General features: G+C 39.8%; 1 protein-coding gene across 1 annotated transcript in view; it reads right to left on the bottom strand.

Annotated features, from left to right (window-relative positions):
* HSD17B11 (hydroxysteroid 17-beta dehydrogenase 11) overlaps positions 1 to 19,710 on the bottom strand; it is a 52,167-nt gene extending 32,457 nt beyond the window's left edge. The window contains exons 1-4 of the mRNA XM_002745619.8: positions 19,345 to 19,710; positions 11,470 to 11,577; positions 6,579 to 6,710; positions 4,419 to 4,525 (exon numbers count right to left, since the gene is read on the bottom strand). Of these exons, the coding sequence (XP_002745665.2) occupies positions 4,419 to 4,525; positions 6,579 to 6,710; positions 11,470 to 11,577; positions 19,345 to 19,554 (557 nt within the window). The 5' untranslated portion in view covers positions 19,555 to 19,710. The remainder of the gene's footprint in view (positions 1 to 4,418; positions 4,526 to 6,578; positions 6,711 to 11,469; positions 11,578 to 19,344) is intronic.
* Between the last annotated feature and the right edge of the window lie 864 nt (positions 19,711 to 20,574).

The raw sequence follows: 20,574 nt of genomic DNA, 5'->3' as shown, positions 1-20,574 counted from the left end.
TGTATTTTCTGATTTTACTTAAGTAACCAAAAATGTAAGAATATATTGAAACTCAGAGTTAATGATCTTGAGTGTGTAAAAGGAATAACATATTTTTGAACTTTAGGGTGAACCTATATATAGAGAGAAATGTATATATATATATTAAAGCTAAAAGTGAGTACATTTTTGCCCCCTGCACTTTGTAACATTACATCAAATTCCTTCTTATTAGAAATAGTCTAAATTATTCAGACAACTTGGAGGGCTGAAAAAAAAAATAGTCTGAATTAGTATTGCTTATTCCAAATTCTTCTTCTTTTTTTTTTTCATTTTGTGTTGAGGTCTTACTTTGTTGCCCAGGCTGGAGTACAGTGGCAAAACCGTGGCTCACTGCTGCCTTGAAATTTCTGGGCTCAAGCTATTATCCCATCTCAGCCTTCTGCGTAGCTGGGACTATAAGCACACACCACCACACTTAGCTAATTTAAAATAATTTTTGTAGAGACAAGGTCTTGCTATGTCACCCAGCCTAGTCTTGAACTCCTGAGCTCAAGCAATCCTCCTGCCTTGGCCTCACAAAGCCTGGGGGATTACAGATGTGAGCCACCACGCCTGGCCCCAAATCATTTTTTAAATAAAACTTTATTACAAGCTCATGATCAGGACTCAGTTTTGCTGAGCATTCCAATACTGGTAACTTTCATGCTTATAAATTGGCTATGTGGGTTGATATAATATATTAGTCAGCTAATTATTTTCTTTTAAAAATCAAAATACTTGTGAACAAATTATTTAGCAAGCAGCAAAAAACATTTTAGAATAGAATCAAAAGGTCCACCCTTTCCCACCAAAAATCCAGTTCTTTTATCTTGCATTCTTCATATTAAACATTAAAACTGTTAAACTAGAAACTCTTAAAAAGAAATTTAAGTATTTTTTCCTAAGATAGGTGACTAGAGCAAGAATATATTCTTTAATGTGGCTGTAGTAACTCAGGACAATGACAGGTGAGGGCTGAATTACAGGGAAAAGAATAATCTTATTTTTCCTCTCATTTCATTCCAACAATTAGGTGTCAGAGCATATGTGATGAATTCCACTGGGGCAAAGCATTCTGGAAGCTAAAACTAGAGGTGGGTCCTCCCTGTTTATGTGAATATCAGGAAGTGGAATTGAAATGTAATACCAACAGGCAACTCCTGTTATTGAACACTTGCAGGATTTCAGATTTTACACTAAGGGCAATACATTGTATGATTTAAACCTTATGTCATTCTAATAATTTACATATTATTATTAACCTATTTTATGGATGAGGGAAATGAAGCACAGAGTAGAGTAACTTGCTTAAGGTCACACAGCCGGTGAGTGATTGAGTCAAGATTCGTAATGCCATTATAAATGACATTACGTCATTCATAAATAATATTTTTCCTGGAAGCAAGCAAATGTTCATAAATAATAGGATGGACAAATAAATTGTTGCCTGGTCATTTGAAGCAACAGTATACAGCCATGAAAATGATCACACTATAGCTACCAACCACAACATGGATAAATCTCACAAACACAGTGTGATTCCATGGACATAAAGATTAAAAATAGGCAAAATCTAAGGTGTCATAAGTCAATATAGTGGTTACCTTTGGGAAGGAAGGAGGAATTGGTGATTGGGAAGGATTCCAAGAGAGGGCTCTGGGGTTCTGTAATGTTCTATTTTTTTGACCTGCATGGCAGTTAAATGGATGTATCCACTTTGTAGTAACTCATTGAGCTGCACACTTATGATTTCTTCATTCTTGTAAATGTGTACCACGTGTCAATAAAAAAGGTTTATGTTTAAAAAGCAATGTAAGCAATGTCTCAGTTTAATTGCCTAATTATTAATAATATCTGATAAACACTGCTTTCTGCTGGCAGTAGTCTTTAGAGCGCATCTCTGTGAAAGTCCTATAATTGATTAGATGCTGAGAAAAACCAGAGCTGGCTGAGTTGAAGATAACTGTGGTCAGTAAGGATCACAGATTGCAGTAGCTCAGGCCAGTGACAGCTGAGGATTCTGAAGAGGAGTTCTCCAAGGGCTAGCAAAGCACAGCTCTGTACAAAGCTGGAAGTGTACAAGCCCCTTATGTGGCTGCAACCCTGCATGTTAGCCTGAATGACACCCTGGTGTGATTTCTTAAAAGCCACTTCTCTTCTCAAGCAATTTGACTTCCATCTGCTGGAAAAATCCTTCAAGTCTAACAGGACCTGACTGTGAATACAACATGACAGAATAGTGTAGTGCACAATCTGCACAGTTGTGTGTGCCATCCCTGCTTTGACAGTACCTTATGAATGCTTTATTTCTGCCGAAAACATCATCACTAATCATGAAGATAAATTTCTCACAAAAAGCACATTTTTCTCTTGATTTTCAATGCGAAACACTCAGTTGAACAGAATCAAAGAGGAACCCAAAGAGAGATAGTATTTACTATGCAAATGGAAGAAGCAGCATGACAGGGCTTCCTGCCCTGCTGGGTTCTCGGATCCTCCTTGCCTATCTCAGTGCCTGGTTACTAAGATAAGACGCTGGGGGTGGGGTGGGAGGATGTTGTGTAGCACTGGGGGAGGGGCAGGGATCGCGGGAGGGGGCAGCATCTGTAACCGTCTTTCATCAGGGAAGTGAAATAAATGCCATATTTTATTAGCCTTTGATGGCTGGGGTAATCACCTAACTTAAACTGGCTCTGAAAGAGGCAATATACAATCTTGATATCATAGTTCTGTTCTATGACTGCTTCATCAGTTATTTCACCTTTTTTTCTTTTTGAAAATTCAGTCCAAGTCTATATTTATTTATTTATTTATCTTTGAGACAGAGTCTCACTCTATCACCCAGGCTGGAGTGCAGTGGTGCGAGCTCAGCTCACTGCAACCTCTGCCTCCCAGGTTTAAGCAATTCTCCTGCCTCAGCCTCCAAGTAGCTGGGACTACAGGCATGCGGCAACAGGCTCAGCTAATTTTTGTATTTTTTGGTGGAGACTGGGTTTCACCATGTTGGCCAGACTGGTCTCAAACTCCTGACCTCAGGTTATCTACCTTTCTTAGCCTCCCAAAATGCTGACATTACAGGCATGACCCAAAGTCTGTATTTATTTAAAACTATTAGAAAATGAATATATGAAAATATATGTTCATAAAAAAAGAGAAAGAAGGAAAGAAAGGAAGGAAGAAAGGAAAAAATATAGATGAGCAAAAAGAACAATATAAAAATCACTTAATTACTTGTCTTGCCATTTCCTAAGAATAACCACTTTTTAGGTGTGATTAGAATAAAACACTTTGGTATATATCCTTGCAAATGCAAGCTGTATAGAAACAAATTACCCACCTATGCCTGTGTCTACATATTTATACACATATCTATAGCTACATATATAACTATATCCATGTTTATAGAATTTAGATATTTAATTCCAAAGGAGAAAACAAATTTGAGCATTACATTATTTATGCATAAATACTTACACAATCATCATTCAACATTTTAAAAGTTATTATTTGCTTAAACATACAATAAATATTCAGTAAAACATAGACTATAGCCAAGAACTGGTAAGGTGTGTGTAACCAGTAGAATCATCCCAGATAATAGTGGCCTCACTGATATGCCTGGTGGAGTATAGGGTCACTGTGAACTGCTATTTCAAGATTTTCCATTATTACAAGGGTGTGCTTTTTAAAATGGATAACCATTAAAATTTTTTTAAAAAGGAATTCCATTGCTTGGATTCTTTTAATGTTTAAAATTCCACTTTTAGAAAATTAATATATGGAAATATATGTTCAGAAAAAAAGAAGGAGAAGGAAAGAAAGGAAGAAAAAAAATAAAATATAGATAAACAAAAGGAACAAAATAAAAATCGCTTAATTACTTGTGTTGCCTTTACCTAAGAATAAACACTTTTTAGGTGTGATTAGAATAAAACAGTTTGGTATATACCCTTGCAAATACAAGTTGTATAAAAACAAATCATCCACCTACGTCTAGTATTTTGTTTCTGCAAAAATTTATCCATTTTAATTCATATAAAAATTATTAATATTCATTTTATCATAATTGTTAATAATTAACACTATTATTCTTGTTTTGTAATTTATTGCAGTTTAAAGAGATGAAAAATGCTTTATATGTGGTTGGCTTATAACTGAATGAATTTCCAGCTGCCACCTCTAGCAGGGTCCTCTGGAAAGGGATTGATGGTTGATAATGCTGTTAGACAAGAGACTTTGTGCAACTCTTTCTGCCTATTTTTTTGACAACTTCTAATAATATACTGGACAACTTCAAGTCTAGTATGATTATAAAGAGGGTTCTCATTAGACAGGGTAAGAAATCTCACGCAAAAGGTAAGCATAAGAACCAGTGAAGGAAACACATGTTCACATACCAGTAAGCCAGTAAGAAGGGGACCACAGTGTGTCCAGCTGCTGAAGCCACAGTGACAATATGGCCATGGTTATTCGTCATCATGGCTGGAAGAAACGCCTTGGTAGTCTAGAAATAGTTTTTATTAAAAGAGAAAAAAATACTATATTTCAGACCCACGGACTCATTGGGAATATTTTTAAACAAAAGTATATATTTTTTAACCTTGATCCTGGCATAAATGAAAAAAAATATAAACTAACTCACAAATGCAGCAACAATAAGGTGACTGGATATGATGCCCACCTTAGAAAACCTAAGCAAAACAATGGCTACTGAAAGCTTTCAGAATCCATCTCATTTAAATTGCTAAATTCAGCCAGGCTTGGTGGCTCACGCCTGTAATCCCAGCACTTTGGGAGGCCAAGTCAGGCGGATCACTTGAGGTCAGGAGTTTGAGACCAGCCTGGCCAACATGGTGAAACCCCGTCTCTACTAAAAATACAAAAATTAGCTGGGCATAGTGGAATGCACCTGTAATCCCAGCTACTTGGGAAGCTGAGGCATAAGAATTGCTTGAACCTGGAAGGCGGTGGTTGCAATGAGCTGAGATTATGCCACTGCACTCCAGCCTGGGTGACAGAGAGACTCTGTATCAAAAAAATAATTGCTACATTTTATGTTCTCCAGCCCTCCACCTCTTGTTATTGATGTCTTCAATTATCTTATATATTGAATAGGAATAATAATCTAGAGTTATCAAAAGAATTTACATGTAATGTGAAATTGTTTTTTTAAAAAGTTTGGTTATATTATAAAATACAGATATGAATAGCAGTTTTCTATTGGTCATGAAATAATTCATGCAATAAGTATTTATTGTGTACCTACTATGTGCTGGGGATGAAAAAACAATTAAGATAATACTCAGCTAGGTGCAATGGCTCACACCTGTAATCCCAGAACTTTGGGAGACTGAGGCAGGAGGATCACTTGAGCCCAAGAATTTGAGATCAGCCTGAGCAACATGGAAAAAACTCATCTCCACAAAAATACAAAAACTTGCTGGGCATGGTGGTGTACTCCTGTAGTCCCAGCTACTAGGGGGCGGAGGTGGGAAGATCACTCGAGCCCAGAAAGCTGAGGCTGCAGTGAGCCAAAATCACATCCCTGCACTCCAGCCTGGGCAACACAGAGAGACCCTGTATGCAAACAACAAGAAAAAGAGACAGTAACCTATATTTGAACAAACATAAAAACATAAGATATATGTCAATAACTTGGGAATATTAACATAAAATAATACTGCATTTTTATCAACCCCAACATACTTTTGAGATTGGTCATTCCAAATTCACATCCAAGAAAACTTTGAGGTACCTTTTTAAGAACTGGTTCTTTGGGTAATATTCGGAGACTCCAGAAATACACATAGCATATGTACATATATATAATTTAAGACCTTCAAAGGTGAGGTTTACAATAGGTTTGCAATTTTAGGGCCAGGAAATAACATGAGGCCTGAGTCTCGTACAAATCTGAAAGCCAGGGCAGTGGCTCATGTCTGTAATCCCAGCACTTTGGGAGGCTGAGGCAGGCGAATCACTTGAGCCGGAGTCAAGACTAGCCCAGGCAACGTGGTGAAACCCTACCTCTACTACAAATACGCTGGGCATGGTGGCATCTATAGCCCCAGCTACTTGTAGGGGGCTAGAGTGGGAGAATCTCTTGAGCTTGGGAAGTTGAGGCTGCGGTGAGACAAGATCACACCACTGCACTCCAGCCTGGGCAACAGAGACCCTGTCTGAAACAAAAAAGAGAATCTGAAAGCAAACTAGATTCATCTTTATAAAATCACAGATGATGACTTAGATAGTGCTCAACTCCTTTCTTTGCCTCTAAAAAGGATCACATAGAGTTGTGAGAACCTAGCTTAGAATGAAAACATATACAAAACCTGACATTTATTATTAATTTATTATTGTTGTTATTAATATTGTCAGTGAGGAAGAATGACAGAATTTGGTCATAGCATGAAAAGTGATCTCTTTGTATAATGTTATCCCTGGTGCCTGAAGAAAACTTTAGCATTGATTTAATACTTACTTGTGTCTGCTGAAAGCCCCACTTTAATCTTTGGGATTTTCAAAAGGAATATTTTTGTAAAAGCAATCATACTCACCCAGAAATGTGCAAGTACATTAACTTCAAAAGTCTTTTCAATCTGAGGATCTTGTGTAGCAAACAAATCTGATGTGTAGACTACACCAGCATTGTTTACTAAAATACTAACATCTCCAACTTCTGCTTTCACCTTCAAAAAACAAAATGAGAAAAACATATTCATTACGAGGTGTGAGGGTAAGTTTATACACAATGGCTATTTTTTTTGAGACAGATTCTTGCTCTGTTACCTAGGCTGCAGTGCAGTGGCAAAATCTTGGCTCACTGCAACCTCCATCTCCCGGGTTCAAGTGATTCTCCCACTTCAGGAGTATGTGTTTTTCTGCTAGATATGGAAAAAAGTGATTTTTGTAATCCATGTGTCAACAGGGGAAAAAAATCCTTTTGATTTTAGGCACTTATGTCTGCAAGTGTATCAAGTGGAAATTTTCTTTTGCAATTTAGTCTCTTGACTTTGTTCTGTTGACTCCAGCTTAAGAGGCATTTGTCTGAGTAGCATTTTTTAAAACATTACTTCAAAAGGTAAGCAAAAAAAGTTAAATTGATGTGGCAAAATCAGAGACTACTATGGAGAATTATCGGAAATTGATTACATTATTAAGCTGGCCACATTTTCTATTTCTATTGTTTTTGTGGTCTCTCTGGTCTATTGTTCAATCGCTCTCCATTAGGTGGCCGTAAGCTTAAGGGTGAAGAGTCATTTCCTTGGATCTTGAGTGGAGTTTTGGCTCTGCCACTCATTATCTGTTGAACCTTGACCAAGTTACTTAACCTCTTAAAACTTCGATTCTTCCTGTGCAAAATAGAGATAATAATACAAGTTCCTTGTGAGCTGTTGTGGAAACAAATGAAATAATGCCTGCAAGGGAGCTAACACAGTATCTGGTACACAGAGCAAACTGCTATTACTATCATTATTATTTCAAAACCATTTATACTTGTCTAAAAGTAACATTTTTTGTGTGTTTGTTTGTTGTTGTTTTGAGACTGAGTCTTGCTCTGTCACCCAGGCTGGAGTGCAGTGGAGCAATCTAGGCTCACTGTAACTTCCATCTCCTGGGTTCAAGCAATTCTCCTGCATCAGCCTCCCAAGTAGCTGGGATTACAGGCGTGTGCCACCACACCTGGCTAATTTTTTGTATTTTTAGTAGAGATGGGGTTTCACCGTGTTAGCCAGGATGGTCTCGATCTCCTGACCTTGTGATCTGCCTGCCTCGGCCTCCCAAAGTGCTGGGATTACAAGCATGAGCCACCACCCCCAGTCCAAGTAACATGCTTTAAGGTTCTCTTCTTGACCTGCTCAGGTGTCTATGAAGGTACTTAATTTAAAAATATAAGCTGAGCGTGGTTAGAGGCTCATGCCTCTAATTCCAGCTCTTTGGGAGGCCAAGTCAGGCAGATCATTTGAGGTCAGGAGTGTGAGACTAGCCTCAAACTCCTGCAGTGAGCCGAAGTCATGTCACTGCACTTCAGCCTGGGTGACAGAGTGAGGCCATCTAAAAAAAAAAAAACAACAAAAAAAACCCCAAAAAAACAAAAACAAAATATAGAAATATAAATATGAGGTAAATAATATAAAAATACATATGTGTGCTTTTCTAATATACATGCATTGTTTGTGTGTTTTCTCTTGAAAATTCTATTTTGGTATTGATTCAGAAGGACGAACATTTGAGAAATTAAAATGGTAATGTGGAAGGGCTTATATATAAACCCTTATGGCCAGATTTCAAAGGTTGCTGCACCTATCATAGGTGAAATGATTTCAGTTGAGGAAATATAAACAAAAGAACAAGGCTAGCTGCTAAGAGCAATAGAAGGGATCCACGGACTGTGCAGACTATTTGTAGGCCAGGCATGGTGGCTTACAACTATATTCTCAGCACTCTGGGAGGCCGAGGCAGGTTGAGGCCAGGAGTTCAAGACCAGCCGGATCAACATGGTGAAACTGCATCTCTATTGAAAACACAAAAATTAGGTGGGTGTGATGGTGAGCACTTGTAATTCCAGCTACTTGGAAGGCTGAACTGGGAGGCTTGCTTGAACCTGGGAGGTGGAGGTTGCAGTGAGCCAAGATCATGCCACTGTACTCCAGCCTGGGCAACAGAGCAAGATTCCATCTAAAAAAAAAAAAAGTTCTGATACTAAAATGGCTACATCAAAATAGGTACTTCACTGTAATCCCAGCACTTTGGGAGGCCGAGGTGGGTGGATCACGAGGTCAAGAGATCGAGACCATCCTGGTCAACATGGTGAAACCCCATCTCTACTAAAAATACAAAAACTTAGCTGGGCATGGTGGCGCGTGCCTGTAATCCCAGCTACTTGGGAGGCTGAGGCAGGAGAATTGCCTGATCCCAGGATGCGGAGGTTGCGGTGAGCCGAGATCATGCCATTGCACTCCAGCCTGGGTAACAAGAGCGAAACTCTGTCTCAAAAAAAAAGAAAAAAAATAGGTACTTCAAAATATCTGATAATCACATGGCCTTGTATATACTCTGTTTAGGTATATAACCTTAGAATGATTTCAATAAAAGCACTGTAGTTAAAATATATAAAATAGGTTAAAATAATAAAATTACCTTTTTCACAACAGCCTATTTCCAGATGAGTCTGTCAACTAATGTTTTTTTTAGGTAACTAAGGAAGTGGGGCTAGTAGATTCCCCCTAACAATGACTAATGACAAAATTATACAGAAAATATTGGTAGTTCCATTACAGTACTAATAACTAATATTACAAAGTGACTACTGTGGGCAAGTACTGTTCTAAGTAGTTTCCATCATATAATTCATTTAATCCTCATTTGTAATCCTATGAGGTAGGTACTACTGTGATCTCCATTTCATAGTTGAGTAAATTTAGACATAGAAAGATTAAGGAACTTGCCCAAGGTTATATAGCTAGTATTAACTAGAAGAGCAGATTTTAAACGTGGGAGGCTAGCTCCAGAATTCATGGTCTTAAACACTATTCAATATGCTCATTTCTATGAAGGATGATCATTGTTAATTTAAGTAAAATAGTTATTGATAATGCAGTTTCTTTGCCTGTAGGTCTTGCTGTTACTTACTCCCTTCCAGGAAAGCTATTTTCCACCCCTTGCCTGGCCATTTCTACTTATTCTTTTTTTTTTTTTTTTTTTTTGAGACAGAGCCTCACTCTGTTGCCAGGAGCCAGGCTGGAGTGCAGTGGTGCGATCTCAGCTCACTGCAACCTCCGCCTCCTGGGTTCAAGCAATTCTCCTGCCTCAGCCTCCTGAGTAGCTGGGACTACAGGCTTGTACCACCACGCTCAGCTAATTTTTTGTATTTTAGTTGAGACGGGGTTTCACTATGTTGGCCAGGATGGTCTCCATCTCTTGGTCGTGATCCACCCGCCTTCACCTCCCAAAGTGCTGGGATTACAGGTGTGAGCCACCGTACCCGTCTACTTATTCTTTTAACATAGCTCAAGCCTCACCAATAATACAAAGGTATCAGTTAGAAGTAAAAGATACAGATTTAAAAATAAAAGTTAAAGATGAACTCAGGCCGAGGATAGTGGCTCATAACTGTAATCCCAACACTTCAGGAGTCCCAAGTGGGCTGATCACCTAAGGTCAGGAGTTCGAGACCAGCCTGGCAAACAAGGTGAAACCCCAATTCTACAAAAACACAAAAATTAGCCAGGCATAATGGCACGTGCTTGTAATCCCAGCTACTCGGGAGGCTGAGGCAGGAGAATTGCTTGTGAATCCGGAAGGTGGAGGTTGCAGTGAGCTGAGATCCTGCCATTGCACTACGGGCTTGGGTGACAGAGTGAGACTCCATCTCAAAAAATAGAAAAAAAAAGAAAAAATGAACTCAAATCTAAAATTCCATAAACAAAGAGGTTTTCAAGTCTGGCTGAATCAGAATCTTTATTCTGCACTGAATCAGAATACCCAGGGGTCAAGTCCAGGAATGTAATTTAAAGAATCTGCCCAGGTAATTATGATGACCTTCCTACCATTGAGGTATTTAGTTAACAGGTACAAGTGAGAATGCGTTCAGAGTGAAACCTCATTATATACAGCACATCTCAATTGTATCTAGAAGAGGCAAATAATGCTTTATAGAAAATCTGCTGGGACCGTGACTCACGCCTGTAATCCCAACACTTTGGAGGCTGAGGTGGGTGGATCACCTAAGCTTAGGAGTGCGAGATCAGCCTGGGCAACATGGTGAAACCCCATTTTCTACCAAAATGGAAAAAATTAGCTGGGCATGGTGGCACACACCTCTGGTCCCAGCTGCCTGGGAGGCTGAGGTGGGAGGATTGCTTGATTCTGGGAGGTGGAGGTTGCAATGAACCAAACTCATGCCACTGCACTCCAACCCGGGTGACAGAGTGAGACCCCTGTCTCAGAAAAAAGAAAAAGAAAAGGAATAGAAAAGAAAAGAAATAGCTCTATCTACAATAAAAACCTGATAAAGAATAGCTTTATTGTAACTTTCTAACCCAATTCTATGAATGGGCTTCAGAAGACCCTGTCAGTGATTCTGCAGTTGTCATCCAGGATACTTACCTGTATGATAATCATGGATGAGGGGAGGGTGTGTGGGATGCAGGGTGCATAGGGTCCATTTGAGGCCCTGACCTCAACCTACTGAAAGAAAACCTCTGGGAGTGGAGCCCCATAGTATATATATATTTTTAACAACTCCCTGGAAAATTCCAGAACATACTAATATTTGATGAGCTTCAGTTTTCAGTTGTAGTTTTGGGTTTGCTATGAGCTAGCTCTACGTTGGCCAAATAACAACATTTATCAGTTACTTCATCTACGTCATGTACAGACTGGGTCATCTCCAAAACATCTCTTAACTCTAACATGGTATGATTCTAACTAAACACAAAATTTCACCTTCTTTGCAGAGTTGTAAATATCTTCTCGGTTGCTGCAGTCTACCACAAAGGTATGAACCTTGGCACCCAGTCCCGTGCATTTGGCAGCTGTTTCCTCCAGTCCATGCTAGAAAAAGCAACAAAGAGGGCAAGGTAGTAACCGATATGAGCATATTATATCGACAGCTATAATATAATTTTTTAAAAGTATAATATAATTTTCCATCTGAATTGGGCAAAAATTTAACAACATATTTTTGGCAGGTATATAAGCATATTTTACTTTTAGTATTTTGACTAGCTTCTTTTATTTGGAACTGAAATTAAAGCAAGCTTCTCAAAAGAAGGTACAAATCTTAAAATACTAGTTTTACATTTATGAACTTTAAATACTTTGTGAATGTCAGTATCTCTGTGTATTACCTATCAGGCTTTAAAAATATAACATTAAACTTTTTTCCATGTCATTAAAAACTATTCATTAAAAATGTCAGTTTACTGGCTGCAAACGAAATACTGAGTTAACTACAGTTCATTAACCTTTCATTCTTTCAGCATTTTAATGTAAAGGTCATATTCACTGAGCTCAGAAGAACCTTGACACAAATATGAATGAGGTAGAGTCCCGACCCCAAGGAGTGCTCTGTGTAGTAGAAAGAAACATAAATATCATAGTTAAGTAGGACCACATAATACTGTTATTGTTTTGATAATAAAGGATTGAATATTGTCAGTTTCAACCTAATACATTGTGATGAGTGTCACAGCAGAGTTCTATACAGCGAGTTATGGGAACACAGAGGGGCACACAATATAATTCTAGCAGTGGCTTGCTACGCCCTTTCACCTGCTTTCCCCAGGGTGAAAGGACATGTCAGGGAGGGTGTGGGCAAAGACAGAGAGGAGACTGGTCTTGTGGAAACCATTAGTAGGATCAGTATTGTTGGATGGATCATTAAGTTCAATGCCAGAAGAAGTTCAGATTAAGGTCCCACATGTCATATTAAGTTTTATCAAAAAGTGAATGGAGAGCCACTGATTAAATTAGAGTCAGGTTTATGTGTCATATTGATTATTCTGGCTGATGTAGGGTGGGTGGATTTTAGGGGTCAACACTGGAGTTAAAAAAATTTTAGAGAGAGTTACAGTGATTCGGGTAATAGATAATACAAACTTGAATTGTGGCACTAGTAGAAAAAAATGTAGAGTAAAGGATATCCTTTAAAATACATGTTTAGGAGGTAAAATTGGTAAGACTTGGTGAGTAGATGAGGAAGGGTGGGGAGGAGCCACATCTGACATCTTTGCTTTCTGCTTTTGGTAACTGGCAAGATCACGCTGCCACATGTCAGGCAGAGATGACAGGGAGACGGCAGATTTGAGGAAAGGGGTGATGAGTTCAATTTGGGGCACTGATTTTTAGTCAACTTAAGTTCAGGATCACACCATTGGGGTTTTTTTGGTTATCTTTGCTTGTTTGCTTTTGGCCAATTTTTACCTTTTTTTTTTTTTTTTAACTTTCAAGGGAATGTCTCAAAAGAGATCTTAGATTATGATCTAGTCTATGCACTCTGCAGGCCAAGTATTAGGTTGGTGTAAAAGTAATTGCTGTTTTTGCCATTATTTTCATGACGAAAACTGCAATAACTTGTGCATCAACCTAATAATTTTCAGCTAATGCACAAATGGGTAGACCCCAGGAGGACTCACACATTTACCCACAGAGAGTATGGGGAATCAGTGTACAAATTTGTAAACAACAACCACTGATACAGAAAGTTCAAATCTGGACAGCTGTGGAAAGAATTAGTAGTTTGTTTAGTGAGCCTGTTATCACAATAAAGGGAAACAAGTTCTTTTTCTCTTACAAATCTCCCTCACAAACTGGAGTATACCCTCACAAGGAACTCTTATTCCTCAAGGGACATCAACATCTCAGGTAAACTTTATTTTGCCCTCCTACATGTAACCAGCAGCTTTTGGTATTTCCTTTTACAAGCATATTTTATTAATGTTGTCTATACATACAAAGGACTATTATTCAGCCTTAAAAAAGAATAAATTTCTGACACATGCTACATGTACAGCCTTGAGAACATTATGCCAAATGAAATAAGCTAGACACACACAAAAAAACAAATACCATAGGTGTGTACTTATATGAAGTACCCAGAGTATCACATTCAGAGAGACATAAAATAGAATCGTTGTTGCCAGTTCCTGGAGAAATGAGAGATACATTGTGGTGTTTTTGTTGTTGTTGTTTTGAGACGGAGTCTTGCTCTGTCATTCAGGCTGGAGTACAGTAGCACGATCTCAGCTCACCACAACCTCTGCCTCCCAGGATCACGTGATTTTCCTGCCTCAGCCTCCGGAGTAGCTGGGATTAAAGGCACACGCCACCATGCCCATCTAATTTTTGCATTTTTAGTAGAGACAGGGTTTCACCATGTTAGTCAGGCTGATCTCGAATTCCCGACCTCGTGATCTGCCCGCCTCGGCCTCCCAAAGTGCTCGGATTACAGGCCTGAGATATATTGTTTTGACGGGTACAGAGTTTCAGCTTGGGAAGATTAAAAATGTCTGGAGAGGAATAGAAGAGATCACTGCATAATAAAGTAAATGTACTTAATGCCACTGAACTCTACATTCAGAAATGGTTAAAATGGTGTGTTTTGTCATCTATATTATCATATTTTAAAAAGTTTTTAAAAAGAATATTGTATTGATTGGGTCTTCTTTTTTTTGGAACAAATATATTTCCTTACATGAACAAATTTTATAATAAAAATTTATTTCCCACTTATTCTGTTTTCAGAGATTTGCTTATTACTGGTTGGCTTTCTGTAACCACCAAGCGACTGAGTATGTGGAGGCAAAGATATCCTTCTTTCACATCCGCTGTCTCACTTTTGCCCTATTTCCTTGGTCCTTATTTAGGTTGGTCTGCTTTCCACACTTTCTGAATTGTGAAAAAAAATTTTTTCTGAGATGGAGTCTCGCTCTGGTACCCAGGCTAGAGTGCAGTAGTGCAATCTCAGCTCACTGCAGCCTCTGCCTCCTGGGGTCAAGCAATTCTCTTGCTTCCACCTCCCTAGTAGCTGAGATTACAGGCATGTGCCACCATACCCGCTCAATTTTTTGTATTTTTAGTAGAAACAGAGTTTCACCATGTTGTCCAGGCTGGTCTTGAACTCCTGATCTGAAGTGATCCACCTACCTTGGCCTCCCAAAGTGCTGGGATTGCAGGCATGAGCCACTGCACCCGGCCAGTGCAACAAATTTAAGTTCTAAATTCCTCCAGAAAAAATTCCAGACAGTGCCCTTTATGAAAAGTATTTGGTAAGAATATTTTTTATTTCTTACCAGATATCTATCTGGATAGATAGGTATTTATCCAGATAGATATCTGGTAAGAAATAAAAAATAAGCAGATCTTCAGGAATAAAATGAATTCTTCCTTTAAAGTGTTTTGCATCACAGTACAATTGCTCATAATTCTTCAAGATTTTCCTTGGTAAATTTTTTCAAATATGTTTGTCTACTGTTACAACAAAGACCTTTGATTACTAAAAATTGAAAATTTTTAAATTCCTCCCATTATTTTTTCAGTTATTCATTCAGTTTTTTCATTCAATAAATAGTCTTTGAGCATATATTATATGCTCACCACTTACTGTAAATTTTTCTTTCCAAACTAATATTTTCCTAATTTAACATTTTTTTAGGAGAAAGGGTCTCGCTGTCGCTCAGGTTGAGTGCAGTAGTCATCCACAGGTGTGATCCCACTACTAACAGCACCGGAGCTCTGACCTGCTCCATTTCCAACCTGGGCTGGTTCACCCCTCCTTGGAGAGCTTGGTCTCCTTCACGCCCACTGCCAGGATGTTACCATATTGATTCTGAACTTACACGGACATGCAGAGCGCACCACATTCTAGAACACCTGGGCTCAAGCAATCCTGCTGCTTCAGCCTTCTGAGTAGCTAGGGCTACAGAAGCATGCCACCATGCCTGCCTACAAACCATTCTAACCAGACATGGGAATGAGAATAGTCAAGAGGTGATAGATGATCATAAAGCAGAATGAATAATTCCTGGTATCAGTATCAGTGAAACAACAAAGCTGACACAACCATTAGTTAATTCCTCCCTACATTAAAGTTTGGTACATGTGGACATTGCTATCCTCACGACATGGATTAATCTAAGAGATTGTCTATGTACTCTAGGTGAAAGGGCCTTCTCTTTGGTGCCTCCCTGCCCTTCCCTTTGGCCCCTCCCTGCCCTTCCCTTTGGCCCCTCCCTGCCCTTCCAGCTGGATCCAGTAACAATCTAACACCACTTTCTTCCTCATTCTCCAGGTATTTACGAGCCCAAGAGCTTCACATCTCCAGTTTCTGCTACCTGAACTGCTCCAAACCCACACCCTGTCCTTCCCCAATCAGGTTTAGTGGTTCTCAGACTTCTATAATTTCCAATCTATAAAATGGCAAGAAAAATAGAGTGGGGTATGCATACCAGACTAGGATTGCCAAACTTTTGGCCAAATAAGGGCTCTCAGAACTAAGAAAGTGACTCTCATATGTTATCATTGTAATTTCATTAACAAATATATTTTTTACCCACAAAAAAGTAGGAAGGATATAATCTCAAAATAAAAGATGAATTATATAAATTAAGCTAATTTAACCTAATAAAAGCTCACTACATTCTCCTCAATTTTTCTGACCATTTCTCCCAATCTCTGCTGCTGCCAACCTGGTCCGACAGTCCCCATCCTGTCATCTCGTGCCTGGATTATCACAGAACTCTCTTACTTTACTTGTTCCTTCCATTTTTTTCTCCCCTTACGTCTCATCTAAGCCCAGTAGCCGGAGGATCCTCCTCAATAGGAATTACCCTCAAACCCTTAATTGATTCCCCAGAACAAAAAGTCAAAGTATAGTAGCCACATAAAAAAACACAATCTAGTAGTATATTTTATTTACCCTAATATATCTAATTATCATTTCAACATGTAATCTATATAAAAATTAACACAAAATTCTACATTCTTTTCTTCATACTAAGTCTTCAAAATCCAGTGTGTATTCCCACCCACAACACATCTCAATTCAGACAGGGTACATTTTCGAAGTCTCAAGAGCCGCAAGAGGCCAGAAGCTACTATCTACCATTGTGTTGCACAGAGTAGATCAAGACCTTTCTTGTACTTCTCTCCCTTCCCTTAGTCTGTGGGACTCACTGTGTTCTCAGCTTCTTCTGATCTTGACTCAATTATCTCCATCTCAGTGAGGCCTTCCTGGCCACCTATAACATCAGCAATCCCCTCCTACCCTCCCTACAATATACAGTCTTTTATCTGCTCTGCCTTGTATTTTTTTCTTTATACTTAACAGCACCTAACAATTATACATTTTACAATACAGTGTGGCATACTGCCCCTAGCTAATGAGGCTCATGTCTTCCTCAAGCCAAATCCTCAGTTCTCCATTAGAACAGTGCCTAACAGATAATAGGGGCTCAATAAATATTTGTTGGATAAATGCATGTCACTCAAGATCAGAGAAAGTTTTTTATAAACCAGCACTGGATATTGGAAGTTATTAACCTAACTAACTCTTACATATATTTGAATTTTAGCTAAAACCACACTTTGTCAAGGAATAAGAACTAACACTCTAGTGTGTTTACCTTATACCAGCCACTGTGCTAAATGCTTTGTGTGCATTATCTCATATCATATTCCCAGCCTTTTGAGGTAGGTATTGTTATTTTATCCAAAAGTTGAGCAAGTTACCCAATTAAAAAATGAGAGCTCTGACTATATCTCCATGCCAGACTGTGACCACGCTGGCCTAGTCTGGGCCTAGTTTGTTTATTCATTGTATTTGTAATTACTTTTTTAAAAAATGTTATTTCTTTTATTTATTTATTTATTTTTGAGATGGAGTTTTGCTCTTGTTTCCCAAGCTGGAGTGCAATGGCGAGATCTCGGCTCACTGCAACCTCTGCCTCCCAGGTTCAAGTGATTCTCCTGCCTCAGTCTCTCGAGTAGCTGGGATTACAGGCGCATACAACCATGCTTGGCTAATTTTTGGATTTTTAGTAGAAACGGGGTTTCACCACGTTGGCCAGGTTTGTCTTGAACTCCTGACCTCAGGTGATCTGCCCGACTCAGCCTCCCAAAGTGCAGGGATTACAGGTGTGAGCCACTGCGCCCCGCCTGCACTTATAATTACTTAATGTCTATTTTCCCTACTAGACTGAGGTCATGGAACCTTATTTTCTGTTTGTCACCTGCCCCTAATGTCTAAAGCAGTAGATCATAAACATTTGTTGATTGCTGTCTTAATCAGCCACTCATTGGGTTAACTCTCATTTAACTTCCTATCATTTGAATTGTTGTTTACAGCATTGCATGTCAACTAGTGCATAATGGATAATGTTTGAGGCCATCAGGTATCTTCTAGAAATCCCTTTGTTTATCTACCAAAGGTCAAATAAAAGGTTAGAGTCTAGGTCCTCTTCTCTTCCCTAAGCCCACACCTACACTTGTCCTGGGTAAAAAAATTACATTAAAAGGTTTTTTTTTTCTTATTGTTTTTACTAAAAGATGCTTCCCTGCAACTCCTTCAGTATTACAGGTCAAAGGTGATAAAAAATGCTTTTTTTTTTTTTTTTTTGGAGACGGAATTTTGCTCTTGTTACCCAGGCTGGAGTGCAATGGCGTGATCTTGGCTCACTGCAACCTCCCCCTCCTGGGTTCAGGCAATTTTCCTGCCTCAGCCTCCTGGGTAGCTGGGATTACAGGCAGGTGCCACCATGCCCAGCTAAGTTTTTATATTTTTAGTAGAGACGGGGTTTCACCATTTTGACCAGGATGGTCTCGATCTCTTGACCTCGTGATCCACCCGGCTCGGCCTCCCAGAGTGCTGGGATTGCAGGCACGAGTCACTGCGCCCGGCCAAAACATGCTTTTTAAAAAAAATCTGAGACAGGGTCCCACTCAGTCACCCAGGCTGGAGTGCAGTGGGGTGCTTACAGCTCACTGCAGCCTCCACCTCTCAGGCTCTAGCAACCTCCCACCTCAGCCTCTCGGAAAAGATGCTTTTAAAAATTATTCTTGGCGGCTGGAGGCTGCGGCTCACGTCTGTAATCCCAGCACTTTGGGAGGCGAAGGTGGGCGGATCATGAGGTCAGGAGTTGGAGACCAGCCTGGCCAATATGCTGACACCTCGTCTCTACTATAAATACAAAAATTAGCCGGGCGTCGTGGCGTGAGCCTGTAGTCCCAGCTACTCGAGAGGCTGAGGCAGAAGAATCGCTTGAACCCGGGAGGCGGAGGTTGCAGTGAGCTGAGATCATGCCACTGCATTCCAGTCTGGCAACAGAGCGAGACTCCGACTCAAAAAAAAAAAAAAAAAAATTATTCTTGGCAATAACTATGGCCATGTATTCTGTTGGGTATAATCTTTTAAACCACTTATCTCATTAACAACAAGTAGGACTTTCTCTTAATAGGTAAAAGCTTCTTACTCTTTTGATATGCTAGCTAAAACGATTTCTTTTTCCTTATTTTTAGAATGGAGGGATCGATGAAATCAGGTTCAGGAGAAAATTATAAATTATCGTTAGGGCAAAAATGGGGATCAATTTACAATGTCAAACTAGTGATGGACAGTAACTGGGACTCTTAGAACCTCTAGGTCTGTTTATCATGTGATCATACAACATATTAATTCATGCCCTCCCATCTGCAAAATGGCAATACTAATTTTTTTTTTCCTTCCTGCTTTACGGAGATGCTGTAAAGGGTGGCTGCCAGGAAAATGCAGACGTGTCCACAGATTAAAGGTTCCGGAAAGTAAAACATAGTAAGCACTGTTACCTTATTTATATCCCAGAGAACCAGCTTGCTTTTAAGTTTAGCAAATTCATAGGCAGTCAGTCTCCCAATTCCATGCCCAGCTCCTGTAATCAGGACGATTTCACCGGTGACTGATTTTCTCCTCTTAGGAATAAAAAGCTTCACGAAGGATTCTAGGGAGCAGAAGATCAGTAAGGGGAGAAGCAGGAGGATGTCCAGAAAGAATTTCATCCTTTTTGTGGCTGCGAGCGTTTGCTGTGTTTTTTTTTTTTTTTTTTTTTTTAACCAATCACTCTAAACTGCTTTTAGAGGGCCGCTCGATCTAACATCAGAAAGAGTAGGGGCGAGAGCAAGGAAGAACGAGCTTCGCTATCGAAGAGAAACAACTCCGAAACCGTTCCTTCCGCTGGGCTGGGCTTTGTTGGTCTTTTGCAATTGGCTCGGGCTGCAGTGCCTGCTCGCTCAGAGATCTGGGAGGGACGAAGTCCAGACCCGAGCAAAGCTTCCTAGCCCTGCTTCGCGCAGCCCCAACGCGCTGTGTGACTGCGATTGTCTTTTACCTACGTTCTCCCGTGTCGTGAGCCGGCCTTGGAGGGTTAGCTGGTCACTTGTGTTCCTAAATTGGATAAATTCCGAGGATAACCGACAATGTCCGCAGGCCAGCTGCTTCTTTCAAAGTTGAAGGTTGCTTATCTCTAGATTTGGAGTGCCGCTGGGCGCGGCCGCTCTCGCCTGTAATCCTGGCATTTTGAGAAGCCGAGGCGGGAGGATCGCTTGACCCCTGGAGTTCGAGAGCAGCCTGAACAACATAGGGAGACCCCGGTCTCCTAAATTTGTTTTGTTGTTGTTGTTTAATTAGCCAGGCGGAGCGGCGCGTGCCTATAGTCCCAGCTACTCTAGAGGCTGAGGCAGGAGAACCGCTGGAGCTCGGGAGGTCGAGGCTGCAGTGAGCGGAGATCGCGCCCAGCCTGGGCGACAGGGCCAGACTCTGTCTTAAAAAACAAAAACTAGATAGGGGATGCACATGTAGATTCTTATCTTAAAGGATCCTGAAAAGGCCAGTCGTTCTGCTTCCAGCTGAGATATTATGCTACATGACATTTTAGTTTGAACCAAACACGGTTTCTGGAGGACAGGGGAAATTTTGTCTGTTCAAGGACAGTTATAACCAAGCTCCAGGAAAAAAAATGTTATTGTATTAAAGGGATTGTTTCCACAAGGAAGAAGAGTATATTTGAATAACCATTTTTC

This window comes from Callithrix jacchus, chromosome 3 (assembly GCF_049354715.1).
Source record: "Callithrix jacchus isolate 240 chromosome 3, calJac240_pri, whole genome shotgun sequence".
NCBI classification, from domain to species: Eukaryota; Metazoa; Chordata; class Mammalia; order Primates; family Cebidae; genus Callithrix; species Callithrix jacchus.
This window is presented reverse-complemented; position numbering and strand designations above follow the sequence as displayed.